Here is a 16667-nt window from a genome sequence, read left to right as displayed (position 1 = left end):
CAGCAATTTGAGGCTGCTTCTACAGATCACAATGTCATTATCAGTGTTTGTGTAAATGTACTGATGCTGTAGAAGGGTTTTATACCCCATAGAGCAGCTGGAAATGAAATAATTTTTGCTTCGTTAGATACAACAGTCTTAAGTAGGTTACTTAAGTAATTAGTTAGTAGACAGTGGAGGTCAGTCACAGGACACTCAAAGCTTTGCTATTATTTCAGTGTAACCAGCACAGGAGGACGTTCCACTTGGAGGCAGGGAGGGAGGAAGGGCGAGGAGGGGGGTGGTTTTCTGAAATGGTTCTGCCCACCTTGGTAGTCACTGTGAGGAGGGGCTTCCCTTCTGATGACGCCTTACTTGGTATCTCCTTCAGGACCATGGCAACAGTCTTATCTGCAGCCCTAGAGTCTTTCCCCTACAACAGTGAAATCAACAATGACTTGTGTCAGGACAGTTGGACAACTCAGTGCTTTTTGCCCCTGTCCAGGGCATCTTACAGAACAGACTTTACCTTTATGATGATGGAAAATACTAAAGTGTGTGGGGCTGTCTAACAACAAAACATCGACTCAAGACATTTCCACAAAACTATGGCAATGGAAAGAGGGTCACCGCACAATGTAGAGGGGTTGATTGTAGACAATGATGAGCATGGTCATCCACAGCAATATTTGTCCACAATATGATGACAGAATATTGTATAGAGCTCATTACACAGACCCTATAATTTACTGAAAAATTACTGTATGTATATGACAGATGAAGGTGTGTGTTTACTAGCTTGTTGTTGGTGGTGATTGTAAGGCTACAATAGACAATACTGGATGTGTTCAACTCCAGAACTGCAACAATTATTTGATTTGTTTCGGCAAAAATGCTCATTTTTCAGACTCAAATGTGAATGTTATCTGTTTTTCTTGTCTCCTATGATAGTAATGTTTATATCCTCTGGTTTTGGACTGTCAGACAAATTAACACATCTGGAGTTGTCACTTTGGCAACTTGTGACAGACATTTTCAGACTTATCTAGACTGAATGGCTAATCAGAGAAGAAATAGATTAACTGTTAAAGAAAATAATGGTAAATTATATCAGCCATCCTCAGACAATGTGTTTGTTTGCTCAGACTTGGCAGATATGTGACGCTTTATACCAAAGTGATAAGGGAACAAAAGGGGAAAACAATCTAATCTTGCTGATCCTAGATTTCTCTGAACTGAGCTCTCATCTGTTACTGTTTAGGAGGTAATTTGTTGTTTGATCTTTTCTAATCCTCGCTTCCTGTGGCCACAGAACATTTCCTGCCAGTGACCATATCTGACACCATCATTTCTTTCCTGGCGTCTGGTGGCCTGGTTGTTGAGGTGCACACAGCACCATATGATGTGATCACAAAGTCCCTGGTTTGATTCAGAATTCTGACCTCTGCATGTCATACCCTCGTCTCTCTCTTTTCCCCTTAACATTTCCTGTCTGTCTCCTGAAGCTTACCTAATGAAGGAAATTGTTATATTCTCTGGGAATTGCTAAAACGTTGATGCTGTTCAGCAGATTGCAGCTACAGTTTGGGCTTTAGTCCAGGTTACATGTACTAAAAAATCTGACTTGGAGGAACTTAAAACTTAAAGTTCTGCAAATTTCCTTGAGTTCTCTACACAAATACATCCTCAAGTGTAATTCCTGGAAATATATGATTGTCACATTCAATATTTGGGTAGTAATATGTTTTTCAAACATATTATGAGATAATATAAGATAATACCATTTACACATAGTAATGAATTAATCTTTCATCTTACTGTAACAATATTAGTTAACAATAAAAGTTCTGTTTTTGTTATCACTCCCATGTAAAATCATTTTTTATCCATAAGGAACATCGACAGTAGTTGCTGTACTGCTGCTCACAAATAAATGAAAATAAAACAATATGAAATGAGATGCACTTTCTGAGTCAGTAAATCTGCTGTAATTCTGGTGGTCACTGCAGACAATTGATTGTTTTGTTTTAGTCAACAGTAGTGATGTAATGAGTGTCGGTCGACCTTCACTGTCCCAACACTTAACCTTTGAGCATCAACTGTCCTGCCCTCCATCTACCACCCTCAGGCCCTTCTTGGAAGAAAACTGCTTGTTCAATAATTGCCAAAGCCACATTACATAACACTAAAAATTGATTACCTAAGAAGTCAAATTGATTTTGCCAACCTTTGCCAGGCCCATTGTCATACTTTTTGCCTCGACTTTATGGTTGAGGCTGGACTGCAGAAACCACTGGCTGTCCCTCAGACATTCATTCACTCCACAATTTACTCACCACCAGAAGACAGATTATGTAGAACGCTATTAATCATTTTAAGATGCACAGATGTCGCAGAATTACAGCTGTCACAGGAGACTAAACATTTCATCTCAGAAAAGAGCTCATCCTTCTGCAATTAAATTTGCTGACCAGAGAGAGACGAGAGAGAGGGAAAACAGAGAGAGAAAACCGCTGTTCATCACACTCAGTTTCTTCATGTTGTAGGCTCTGTGAGGCTTCCCGTGCGGACAGAACGCAAAGCACACCGGAAGCCTTTTAGCTGGATCTTATTAGGGCTTTTCATACTTCTGCTTGCCAGAAAGATGAATTGGCCATTTCTTCCACTGATTTCCTCAACCGATCATGTCACAAAATGCATGTGCCCGACCTTGAGGGAGCATTCCCTTGAAAGCCTAATGTTCCTAATAAAGTCCCAAAAGCCACCTGCGCTGACTCCCTATGCTTAGATTCTCTCAGCATAAATGAACAGCTGCCAGGAGCAAAGCGCCATTCACAAGGCCAGAGATGATTCAGAAAAGCTCTAACCAAGCCTAAGCATTTGTTTTTAGTTGCTTTTTTTCCTGAATGGCAGATGATGCAATTTGAAGAGTGCTGAATGTTCCCTCTCTGCCGTATGTGCAGGTATTGTGGGAGCCAACAGTGTCGAGGATATCTTCCACCAGGCACACAATCAGTTTGTGTTGGCTTACAGTCTTGGCCAGCCTGCTGTTTTGTTTTGGGTCAACTTTTGCTAAACTGGCTCTGGTTTTTCTAGTTATTATTATAGATAGGTTTGGCAACACATTGCAGAGTGGACTGCTGTTTAGAAATTTGATACGCTTTGTTTTTTTTTAACAAGTTTGTTTTCCTGTTTGAAACCTTGAGAATAAGGTAATTATGCGTTAAAAAGTAAGATGAATTGAGGCGTTTATTTTTGTGTGCAGGCTGCCAAATCGAGAAATAATAAACAATATCTAAGACAGGAATATGATTTTTTTTTTTGTCTGTTTAAGAACATCTTATTTCAGTGTTGTAGCTGAATTAAACAACCAACATTTTCATTGAATTGTTTACTTTCCTAATACAGCAGCTAAACATTTGGTCACCGTGTGGCAGGTCTGGCAGATAAAATCAGAAAAACAAATTATCTACAGCAGATGAGACTGACTGCAGCATTATGCAAACAGTTTAATCAAATCATTAGGTGCTGTTGGTGGCAGAGGACCTAAATGTTGCTGTTTATCTCAAGGCTCATATCTCCAGACTAATACATTTACTAGAAAGGTGATGTTATACACAGGTATTCTCAGAGGCCTGAAAAGGACTGAAAAGCTTTATGAATTTCACTGTACAATGAAAACCAGAGGATTCAGAGGTAGCGACATGAACTCTGTTGTTTCTCTGGAGAGAGTTTGTTCCAGATGCAATAAGTTGTGTCTATTTTGGGGAAAACATCATGACTTGAAAATAGTCTTTCAGGCTAAAGCAATGACCTGAGAGAAACCTGTGTTTGTTGTTGGGTGCCAGAAGTACCATGGCTTTAGACTTACTCAACAGATCATCTCATTGACCGACTACTGCTTTCCACTTTCTGAGTTTTTGATTTCAAAGTCCCTGTCTGTACTCAGTTAGAAATAACTTTCAGTTAGAATCAATGATGGATCCTTGATCTAAGAAGCTAATGATGGCTTGCTTTGTCCATTCAAGGGACTGCAACAAATATTTTAGATTTATATGTGCTGTTTCAGAGCTTGATTTATCCATTTGGCAACACATTTTAAAGTGTCCTGAATCTCAGTAATTCTGTAATGTAGTCTGTGATCTTAGCCCAACCCTTGATGACTCTCAGTAGACAAAACTTCAAAACCCAGAACATTTCTGTCACCATTTGTCGAGTGATTTATGTGTCTTGGTTAAACTGTTCTCCTGCACTGTCCTTGCAAAAATGTGAAGTAAAGTCTAATGTGATCTGACCCAGGTTCCCACTCTGCTCATGACCTGGTTTAGCAAAGGTCTGGCATCAAACTCTACCTACGCCCAGCCCTGTGTTTCCATTGTGGTACCGTGGGAGAAAGGTGATATCCCCATCAAGCACTTTACCCATTATGAAGGTCAGAAAGTGCATTAGACTTTTTTCCTCATGCATATTTATGTCAGTGTCTGACTCCCCATTTAACTTGAAAAAGAGACTGAAATAGCATTCAGAAACTTAACAGGTGTAAAATTTGCCTCTGTACATTGCCAGGTAATGCATCTCAAACAACAAAGGCGTGGTGGCTCTGGCTAATGATGAGTAAAATTACATTTCTAATGCAGTAATGCTGTATTGTACCTTCCTCTGTGGCATTCACAGGACCATAATGAAATAATCCATACTGCATTTCATGTGTCATTGCTTCTACACAAGGATATGAAGTTTGTTATTGAACTTTTTAAGAGATGAAATACAGGACATGGCAGTACATTACCTTTTGAATATCTAAACTCAAGGTTGCTTGTCAACACAGGTCACAGGGACCATCCTTTTCAGAGGTCAATACATCAAGAGTGGGATGGGCGTATACTATAACCCTGCTTACCTTTGGTATGAAAAGGGTGAACATAGGTCCCTGTTCCTGTAACATTGCCTGCTATAGTGACCATTGAAGACAACATATAAGCCTTTCTTCCCTGTGTATTGTCCCTCTCAACCATGAATTTTTTACAACTTTCTATATATACATATCTGTAGAGTGGAGGTTTACCAAGGAAAGATAATAAATCCTTTTAAGTTGAGGATTGTCTGATACTAAATTGTCAATCAGTCATCATGGTCTGTGTCAAAACAAGATTGCGATGATTGTTTTTAATGAAGTTGGAGTGTAATAATCTGTTCCACAGTATCATTTATATACAGTAAACACAGAGGTTATGGCAGTGACCCAGGATTTGACTATTTTTTGTAACATTTAAACTAGCCAATTAATTATTTTCTCTCTGGTTATAAATAGTTTGTTTTCTCAGGCTGTTTGTTGTAGCTAAAAGTTGGCCTTTCACTGTTGAGAACATATAAGTAGTGGCTTCACTGCATGGCGTTTTTTAGTTTTTATTTTTTTGGAATAGCAAATAGTGTATAAAGCACTTATTTAACTAAATATTCACAGCCCAGTGGACCAGTTTGTGGTAGTTCCTGTAAAAGATGAATTTCACGAGGGAATACCCACTGCTCAAAATCAGGGCATCCCTCTGTTGATCCATTTTATTGTGTTAAACTTATGACACTTATATAACAGAGAGGAGGGTTCCCTACAAGATCTGTTTCAGAGTCAGAAGGCAAAAATAGCCACATGGGTTGTAGACTGACAAAAAGTTTCAGTCACACCTGGAAGAAAAAAGTCAGTAGATTTAATTTCTCACACTGTGTTCAAATTTAGGTGTGGTGCTGAATAAGGGAACAACATCAACTTCTCCCTCTGTTTCTAAGAATGGTCAGAACCTGGAGCACAGTCTGTTGCCACATGCTGCAGCATCAGCTGGCTGTAATAATGTAGAGCAGGTTTTTGATGCTTCTCTCTGTGCTGCTGGCAGACCTCTAGCCTCTCACCTCTCACATGATTCGCTCTTCAGCTTCAGAGAGAAGCCACAAACAATAGCTGGGATGCCTCTCTGCAGATGGAAAACTGATCACGGTCAGGGATGAGCACATACTCTACAGATATGAGAGGAAAAAATCTGGCACACTCCTTGCTACGGTGAGACAATATGCAGTGGCAAATATAATGAGTGGATCGCTGCAGCTTCCTGACACTAACTCTCTCAGGGGCCGAAGTTCAGGCTGCCAAGCATGGCTTCACTCGAACTCATGGTCCTCAGAGTCAGTGATCAAAATCTTTGCAGTTTTGGTGACGAGAGTCGCAAAAGTCCTGGTGCAGAGCAGAGTGGAAAAGACACTGGATGAGGATGATTATTCCATTATACCTATGTACTGTATTAGCAGGGAGGGAGAGTTGGAGAAGCTTCAGTGATGTATCTATTTGCTACACAGCCCCAGTTGTTATTTCCTACATTAATTACACAAAAGAAATACAGTGTTCTCTCTCTGTACTTGATAAGGAAGCCATTTGGACTCATAACATTCTTTCATTCAATAGATATAAGAATTAAATTATAATGGAGCATTTAGCAAACATATTATTTTGGACTCATTTGATTTAGCACTTGGACAAAATAGATGTGTGTCTGTAAGAGCTGCAGTAATTGTCATTCGATGTACAGGCACAAAAGTGCAATTTTATGCCATAACAAATATCAAAATTGCAGTGCTCCACCAGATCTCCTTAACTACAACCTCAACCGTACCACTCTCTTCACTGTGAGGTGAGCAGGTTTGTTTGTGGGCGCAAGCAGGAACAAAAAATGGCACTGCATTGGTGTTGTTTCAGGCTTTGCTGGCATGAAATTGTAGACCAGTACTTTCCCTCACAAAAACACCAGCGCATTCGCATGGAAACTTTGAACAGAAAATAGTCACACACACTGTAGTCCGCTCACTCTGGTGCTGACACTTAGTATGTTATAGGATCCTAGACACAGATATTAAAGCCAATAAGTGACTTCCAGTAGTGCTAATACTCCTGATAAGCTAGGCTAATACCTATAAATGTTACCGTGGGTCTTCAGTTTTATTGCTGCCATTTCAGCTGAGGCAGCTCATGAGGTTTTCTATCAGTGTGACATTTTCTGCCGGTGTTTATTGGCTTTCATACACTTTATGAGGATTGCTTCTTATAATGAATGGGGAATCTTGGCAGCTACACATAATATGTCACTGAAAACTGCAACCTGATGTGGTCTTGGAAAAATAATTTGGGGAATTTACTGTGCTCACAGCTGCTCGTACATCACTGTCCCAAACTATTGGCCCATACTGCAGGAGTTTTTGCAGCAGTGTCATGTCAAAGACAAGAGATTTTTTTTGGGTCAATAATGGCTGATACAAATCATGTCCAGAATTACAGCCCACAGCTGAGGGAAATTTTACGTCCCAGTACAAATAACTACCAACTCTTGTCAGCTGACGATGCATTTATTACCCACTCATTTTCACAGAGTGGTTTATAAAATCTTGAAAAATGTGACATTAAGTCATTGTCAGGCTAATAAACATGTCTGAGCACTAGACATGATCTAACTTTCAAAGCCTAAAACAGTTTAAAGGTACATGCAGATCCAGAGTACTGCAACATTCTTTTGAGCATTGTGGCAAAATTATCTTATACAGTCTAATTCAATGCAATTATTCTACTGTGCATGTAATTATAACTCTGAAATGCAGCATGGTGGATTTATTTCTCATCTCTAATCAGTATTTTGATGCCTTGGTTCAGTTCAGGGCACTGAACTAATTAGAGACATCGAAAGCTGCAGAAAAGTTGTGTGTTTTTCATTGTTTCTTGCATACAGAATAATGCTGTCTAATACAGCACAGAAAAAAAAATGTTTTATATAAACAGCTAAGGAACTGATGCATGGTGAGTTACACTTTGCCTCTTTTTTTTGCCTTAAAGTTAAAGGAATATTTCAACATTTTGGTTAGATGAGAAGACTGAAACCACTCTCGTGTGTTTGGTAAGCATGTTGCCAGTTAAATTAGCTAAGCAAAAAGACACACTGGGTAATGCTGGGAAATATATTTGACCAAAAGCTCTCTAATCACTTCAGCTTCGTCTTTGTTTTCAACTCTTCAGCCACTTTAAATTGAATCAGCTTATTCCATTTGCACAGATTTTCATCCACAGCTTGCTTGGACAGCAGTGCTTAGTCGGTGATCTGTGTAAAAGTGTTTGCCTGTCAGGAATGTCTCCTATAGTACTTTGACAGACAAGTCTGTATGGATTTAAGCTTTGGTGACGCTTTAAATCCCTCAGTCAACAAAAGAGGTTTTGGGTGATTTGCTGAAAGCCACCCTGTGGCTGCATTTCTGCGCCTGCAGCATTTAACTACTGGAGGGCATGTTGGGCTTCTGCTGTGAACCAGTCCCAATGCAAATACTTTTTCAAGTTTGCTTTAGCTTACTCAGGTGTCACATAGGTGAAGCTGGCCGTGCGGCACCACATGACAGCCAGAACTGGTGAGACATCAAGAAGTGTGGAAAATTTTGAAGCCACTGCAGTTTTACCTTTTTCTATTAAGGTTTGCAGCAGATATTATGCAATGAAACGTCTAATGTTTATGTTTGCTTTGATTGGACCCATTGTGTCACATGCTTCATGTAGCTCACTGATCATACTCTCGCCACAATGAATTAATTTGAATAATTTATTAGATTAAGAACTAAGGGGTAGAGTCTTTATATCCTCTTTTTCATAAATTTGCAGATTCAGTCATTTCAGCACCTTTACAAATGTCATCGATATACAAGATATACTGTAAAAGATGGATAAATTCAGTATTGATTTATTAGACTGAGGTAAGGCATGAAGTTTGGATGCTTTTGTGTTTCCTCTGAAGGATATCTGACACCATCTGACTTATTCTCAGGGAGTAACTTTCTGGTATCCCCTGCAGCTGCAGCTTAAACACTAGAGATTATACTGAAATACTGTTCGACCTTGGTCTGCTGTAAATGTCAGGAGGATGTTCACCATCACTTAATAGAGCCCACAGGACCAACTATAAAACCAAAAGGCACAAACAAGCTGGTGGTGTAGATATTATCCACAGCAAAAAAAAGTATTATTTTTTATTTTAGATGCAATCCCTGATTTATTAACCAATACTTAATTAACTGCAGTTTCATCAAACACACAAAATGTAACTATGCGCTATTGGATTTATCTAAAGGAAAATAATAATCTCACTGATTCAAAACTACAGAAACTAATTTCAGTTCAACACAATTGAATGTTTTTCACTGTGCAGAGGATGTGCCATGACAGAGCTTTCACCAAAATGAAGTGACACTCTGGGAAAGGCAGAGGACCATAATGCCTAATAATGGGGATAGATGGTGAAAAACTGTCCCTGAGGTTTTACAGGCTGCCACTCCCTAGGACAGCTGAGAAAATATGGCCTAAATAGAAATCAGTGGAAAAACATCAGGCCACCCATTGTGTGCCAGACTGTTATGGCCCAAAATCCCTGTGAACCCACCTCTGAGATCACACCAGTAAGAATCACCTTGCTGAGCTACTGGTCGCTATAGCTGAGCACACCACTGGCTGCTGCTGGACTGTTTTCACACTGACAACCTGGCAAAAGGTCGGGCTGGCTTTTTATTAGAAGGAGCAGAGTTATACACACGTGAGGCTGCAACATAAACCATTATTTTCATTATTGTTTAATCTTAGTTACATGAAAAGATGCATTCAATTATTCTATATGACAGAAAGCATTTAGTGTTTGACCAGAAAATCTCCACTTGTATCCATAATATTTTTCTAGTAACATACATGTTATGGTTGAGACTATGGACAGCTAACAAGATGGGTAACAAGATGCTATACCCAAAATATCAACAATTAACTTCTCCAATGAAAGAGTTAATCTAACTTTTGAATAAAAATCCAACCATGTTAGAGTTTCCAATTTACCCACATTAACTAAAGAAAACTTAAAATAAATAAATACATACTATATAATTGAATTCTTGTTGTGTCAAACATGCTCACATACTGCAACACTGTAAAAAAAAAATCTAATTAATGTGATTTAAAACCTCTCAAACTTCAAATTGGTTACAAAAAAATTCTTAAAAAAATAGCTTTTAAAAAGGACAATCAAAAGAAATATGCTGTCAGCTGATCTGCATAGTGAAGTAGCTCTGTGTTACTTCTACAGCAGATAAGTGCAATTTTGGCCTTTTTAAAAGAAGTAAGTGTGAAGTGAAGTAACAGTGAAGTGTGCTGTGAAGTTCACTATAAATCTGGTGCACAGAAATACCCGGACAGCTGCCGTCACTGCTCTTAAATCTGGAGGAAATGAGAGATTATTAAACCAATTGTATAAAGATAAAATGGTCTTCTTGATGTCAGTGTTAAATGGCTGTTTTGGAGAAAGATGAGTTCGCTTATGAACAGAAACTGTGATTTTAAACGCACATTTGAGGAATTTAATTAGTTTCAGAGCGAGAACAACATCAGAACATGATGAGACTATTTCTTTCTCAGACGTCGTTGTATAAAACTCTGTTGTCCTGTATTTCTCAGAAAATGTGACATAAACCAATAATACATGTGATTTTCTGTGATTTTTCCCCTGAATATTTTCAACAAGGTAAGGATGACTTGAACTTGACTTGATTAGCATAATCAAAAATTAATTACAGTATTTTTTTTTTATTTTTTACAAAACAACACAAGCCAACAATCAAATCTGATTTGACTTTGGCTTTTTTTTATTTTTGTTCAAATGGAATTTAGTGCAAAGTCTGCCAAGAAATTCAGCAGCATGCTTTGCAATAGAAATTAATATTTCCTGCTGTTTTCTGGCACTGAAAACCATTTGATTGAAAGTTGAGCCGCTGCACTAAAAATGACAAATGAATGCAAAGAATCCTTCTCTGATTGTGAGCCCCTCTTCTATTAGCCTTAAGTACAAAATAAAGACTTCAGATGCCATCACTGTTCGACTACAATAATCTCTCCATCAATCACTCGTCAATATTAGTCACTCTCCATTGATTATTCTCCATCAATTACGTGATGTGTAGCAATTTAACATTTTAATCCAGTAATGCAGATTGGTGAGGCCAACTCGCAATTGAAGATCTGTGTTATACAGTAACTCAGGCAAATAAGATTAATCTATTCACAATGCAACTAGATCGTGTCTTTGCATCTGGGAGAAATATAAAGGGCTGTCAGCCAGCGTCACAAGTGATGAAAACACACACACACGCTCACAGAGAGACTGCTCCACCAAGTTTGCATGACTTTGAACTTCTGTTGAAGACTCTGGGACTAATCACACCACAGCCATGAATTTTCTATAGATAAACAAGCTCTGACAAAAATAATGAGACATGTGAACTGGTCTTATTCCTGTTTTCTTTTACTTTAAGCAGTCCTTCTAAACACTGCAGGTTTTGGTACAACAGAGGAAACTGCAGAAATTCAATATGTAGACAGTAATGCAGGGGTGGATGATATGTGAAAAAAATCAATACGATTATATGAATGATAATTTTTCATTGTGCTTTTGAAATTGACATCGCAACTCATAAGATAATAATGCAGTTTTGTCGAGCTTCATGTTTCATTCTCAACGTTTGAAACAGCAGTTGAGAAAATCGCCACTCAAGGGTCAATTACTTGTTGTTCTGGAGCTTTCAAATGTCTCACAGTCTTTGTCAGCAGATGAAATTTGCTTAGCTCAAGCTTTCTCAACTTATTTAAATCCTAAAAGTGCTCAGAACAGTGATAAGATTGAACGTCGACAGTTCCAGGACAACTGAGCAAAATTAATCTGCTGATGAAGACCATGCGGCGTGGTTAGAAGCTTCATAAGCAAATGGAGCCTATCTCGTGGTCACGCTCTAAATGCATGATATACTGAAAAGCCTGTTTGTATAAAATGCTTTTCATTGTGCTAAAGCGTACCACTGTATGGTGGTTTCATTTTCAAAGGGACAGTCGCTACAGCAGGTCAAAGGTCAGGAGGTTAGGAGGACACTGCAAGGGGGTCACTTATTCTATGCAAAGCAAACTCCCAACTAGAGTCACGAACTGAAAAAGGGGGCGGCTGATGGACCACAACATGATACTCATACTAAACCCTCCAGCTTGGATGGGAAGGATGTGTATGCAATCCCTGTAGGCTCATGTTGAAACATGAACATGAAACACAGGCTGCTGCTCATAAAACATTAACACTGGATCACAGAGCATGTAAAAAGCATGTCAGTTTCAACTCAGACTGTACATGGACCCGGCTCTGGGGGCAACTGGCATCCTACACCCAAGGATGTACGTTTGACTCATTAATATGTATGCACACTGGACACTCTATCCACTTGACTGAAAATCCTTGTGAACTGGCGAGGGAAGCGACTCAGGAAGTGTCGGCCTTGGTGTGAAAAGTAGCCTGTGGTGTTTATTACAGACAGCTTTGGGCTCCTCCCAGTTGGAGTACTCACATATGTTTTTTAGCAGCTCAACATTTCATTAACTCAAATCTGATTTGGCAAAGAAAAACACAAGGATTTTGCTGAGGTTTCTAGTGTGCTTGGTTGAGCACTTTTAACTAGAGGATAATGCAGTCCCATTTCTCATTATACTTGCATATATTAACATTTTTTATATTGTGTAACTCAGACTACATTCAGTATACAGAGCATATACACAGATTTAGCAGTCTGGCTGGAGGTGTAGTGCATATGGGTGTGTATGGAGAAAATAATAGGATTTAAAACTAATTAAACTCAATAAATGCAATGGATTTTGTCATTTATGATGTCTCTTTTAAGGAGCTAACACTTTGGAACTAGTATCATCTGTATTTATGGTGTTTAATAACTGTAACATCTCTGACATGAGCCACATTCCTGGAGTCCATATGGCTTCGGTGCTATGCTTGAATTGCATTCCTATTTGCTCTTATCTTACTAATTGCAACACTTGCATAAGTGTCATGTTATTCACATTTACAAGCTCATGTTCAGACACTTTTGCAACCTCTCAGAGGACTGTAAGATGCACTATGCTGTGTTCACCATCCTCTCAGCATGCTCTTCTTTCCTCTCTTCCCCCTAAAGCTGTATGTATTCTCTGGAGACAACTCTGCAATCAGGTAACACAGAACCAAATAATAGGCTTTGTTTTGACTTCCACTCTTCTTAGCAGGAGAAGATTGATTTTTTTTCCTTCCTCTTCTTTGAATTCCTTAAATTACTGTTCAAGGATTGAGATTGAATTGTAAAGCTTTAAAGTGAAGTCCATCCTCTGCTCTTGTGATGGCTGTTTATGGTCATGTCAGCCACAAGGACAGGGAGCAGGCTTTCATTTGAGTGGCCGTGACCATATAGTCGATAGACAAGCAAATCAACCTTGTAACCCCTGCTGTCACCTGTTAATCATTAAAGCTATAGGAGACTTAACTTCTTCCTGCTGTACTTTTACCTTAATTTTTCTGTTTTTATTTCCCACTAACAGGAGTGATTTTGAATAGCTGCAAATTAAATATCAGAATAAGCCACCAAATATGGACCACTGCTCCTTTGATGGACAAGTTCATTAATTTAGACCTGAGAGAATGACAGCTTGTCAATGATGCTGCAATGTTGAACATGTAATGAAAAGAAGATTTTTGATCCAGCAAATACCAGACTGGACGTGTGTTATCTGCCAAACAAATTCCAGCCTCTTGCAACAACAAGAAGATCACATTTCTCATGGTCGTAAGGGAAATGTAACCCCTTGATTAACCTCGCATCAGTCCTCAAGGAGTCCGTCCTTCCTTGTTGACATGCCTGTACAGATTTACAGTGTGTACTTTACAAAACAAAGCTTGTTTATCCCCTGCTCTGCTGCCATCTGGACCCTTCACTCTTGTGATCTCCAGCCTGACTGCAACTGTACCACTGCTGCCTCATGCCGTGTCAGTCATCAACATGTTCACAGTAAGGTCAAGACCTAACACACCCTCACAGTCATAATTTTTAACATCCACAAGACTGGTCAAGTTAAAGGGGGATCAAGTAAACACACAATTTAGAAAAAAAGCTAGAATAAAAGGATGTGAGATTGAAAGTCTACCACCACTTGAACCCTAAACCCCAAAGATTTCAGTCCTGACTGTGTAATACTACAGTGTGTGCAGTGCAGCCAAACAGACTCACTTAGTTTAATTAATGAAGTCTAACAGTGATCTGACTGCATGGTGCACACTACGTCACATAGTTTTACACACAAACAGCAGGACACAGTAAAGTTAGTTACCTTGCAGAGGGGTGGGAGGTGTGCAGCCTGTTGCCTGCAATTCCTCCATCTAACAGCTCACTGGCTGCAGCTTCTTGTTCTATCACTCCTTAGCAAAAAAAGGAGGAAATTTATAGTTGTCTTTTTTCAGAATGCTTTGAATCAAGCTCAGCAGCTCAATGACAATTACTCTGCATTTCCCATGACTGCTTCACAATAAAAGCCACCCTGTGTTTTGTCAGTTGATGCTTTTAGTGTGAAGCAGCAGCAGGATAATGTTCCATCTACAGTAGCAGTAACTTAATACACCTCTGAGGAGAGAAGGTAAACAGTGAGGCTGATGTTAATGAGATGCATTGTTTTCCTGTGAATCCTTAATGTTCAGGTAGACAGTCCTAATTTGGTTCAGGAATGGTGGACTCTGCTGCTACCAATAAAAACTACTACTGTACATCTAGGAGTGATTGCTGAATGGACATACATTGAATGGCTGTTGCTTGAAAAGTGGCAACCACAATTCAAAATAAGAAATGGGGATTGATATCATGAAAATCTTAAGGATTGTAACTGTAAGATGTAAATATACCACAGTGTGAATTCAGCTACTGTCTCCTATAGACATAATAATGTAAATAATACAAAGTGGACCTGGACCATGACCTGAGCTCTACGAATTTCTGGGAATTCTGTCTGAGACAAACAAGGTTGTTTTTGAGAAAGAAACAATGGCAGCTGCATCTTAAACAAAGTGTTTGCAGCCAGCAGAGAAACAAAAGGCTCACCCTATGTGACCCGATTCATCAACAACAACCAATGAAGGAAAACAGTCATCAATGAAGAGGGGAGAGATAGGGGAACGGGAGAGGATAATCAGCTCTTGATGCTCAGCAGTAAGACTAGGTCTACTGCCAGTTGTATCCACCAGAAAACCAAGTTTTAGTGCTATAAACTTACCATGAACTATTAAATGCAAAGGTTAAGGAATACAAATATAGCAAAATAAATTCCCTTGGAGAGATTCCAAAATTGTCCTCACAAATAAGATCAATCTTTATAAAAAGACTATTTCTCTCTCCACATAATGTCAGTACTCTATCGAGTGCATAGACTTATAGTACAGTGTTGTTATACTGAGTTTATTGTTCATTGCCCAGAAGCCCTAATGACCTGGCAGCAAGGCCTGACATAACAGCAAGTGAGCGGTGTCTCTATTTCAGCTGTGAAACAAATAACAGTGAGTCAGTCCTCTACTTAATCATTCTCTGTACTGTAGCCACAGACCAGACACACATAAGCCATCTGCGAGCTACTGGAGAAAGTGGTGAACTTGTGAAATACACGCAATTCAGCAATTCCTCATGTGAATTTGCTCCTCAGTGCACTCTGTCATCTAAGACTAATGATTTGCAATGTTGGCTTGTTTTATTTTGGACAACACAGCTGCTCTGAACACCTCACAGAGCAGGTGTATTGTTTTCATGTATTTTATTATGTGGTGCAAAGCAATAATTTATAGTATTGATGGTTTTTAGGACTGTTTTTTTTTCAGACTATATTTTTTCATCAGGGAAAGATTTGTTTGTTGTAATGCTCCACATAGTTATATATAGTTGTGTAGTCACAAACACGCGTTAACTACAATCTGACCAATTAACACATGACTAACCACTTGTGGTTAGAGGTTGAACTAGCTGATCTGCAAATTTGATATAGGAACTTTCACAATCACACTTTGCTAAAGTTATGTTTGTTATGCTTTTTGTGGTTCTAGAGAAAGCAATGTACTGTATGCCTGTCAGAGCACCACTTTGGTCCAGACTGTAATATGTCAACAACTGCTGGATGGATTGCTGTGAAGTTGTGCAAACATTCAATGTCTCCCGAGGATGAGGTTTATTTACTTTGGTGAACCTTCATCTTGTGCTGCTATGAGGGCCACATTTTTGGTTTCTATCGACCTATCTTGACAACTTTCTGAGGTATCGCCATTTGATTTGGTACAGACATCCATGGTGCCCTGTGGATGTCCTGTCAAAATTTGTACATTACTTTGGTTTATCTGTCTAACATTTGGTTTGGTTTTTAAAATGAGCATTACGTCACAGAAATAGAGAATTTCCTTACAAGTGGAACGACATCATCAGTAAGCCATAGTAATTATGAAGAGCAAAGGAGAAAGTCAGACGGTGGTGTTGTAGAGTGACAAAGTGCATGTGGGAGTTTAGCGTGGATAGATGGGACACCAAAACATCAGAGATTAGACATACAAGGGCTGCTGCTTGTGAACATAATCATCCATTAACTTTACTCACATTTATGATTGTCGTTCCCCGAACTTACAAAGTCAGATCAGAAGTTAGTCTTTGGCTTTGTATAATCAAAGTAATGAGGCTTCTCCTTTTGCTCCTCATAGTGCAACATACTTACATGCATACTGGCTGTTAAAGTGATGATCCACAGCAGTCTTGCTTTC

At 39.0% G+C, this 16667-nt stretch overlaps 1 protein-coding gene across 3 annotated transcripts in view; it reads right to left on the bottom strand.

Annotated features, from left to right (window-relative positions):
* Nucleotides 1-16667, bottom strand: part of pex5la (peroxisomal biogenesis factor 5-like a) — a 90685-nt gene that overhangs the window by 50373 nt on the left and 23645 nt on the right. For 2 of the 3 annotated variants that reach the window (XM_018673220.2, XM_018673221.2), the window contains exon 2: nt 308-412. The exons of the other annotated variant lie outside the window; for it this stretch is intronic. In XM_018673220.2, the coding sequence (XP_018528736.1) occupies nt 308-412 (105 nt within the window). The remainder of the gene's footprint in view (nt 1-307; nt 413-16667) is intronic. 3 annotated transcript variants of the gene reach the window in all.

Source organism: Lates calcarifer, linkage group LG17 (genome assembly GCF_001640805.2).
Source record: "Lates calcarifer isolate ASB-BC8 linkage group LG17, TLL_Latcal_v3, whole genome shotgun sequence".
NCBI lineage: Eukaryota > Metazoa > Chordata > Actinopteri > Centropomidae > Lates > Lates calcarifer.
This window is presented reverse-complemented; position numbering and strand designations above follow the sequence as displayed.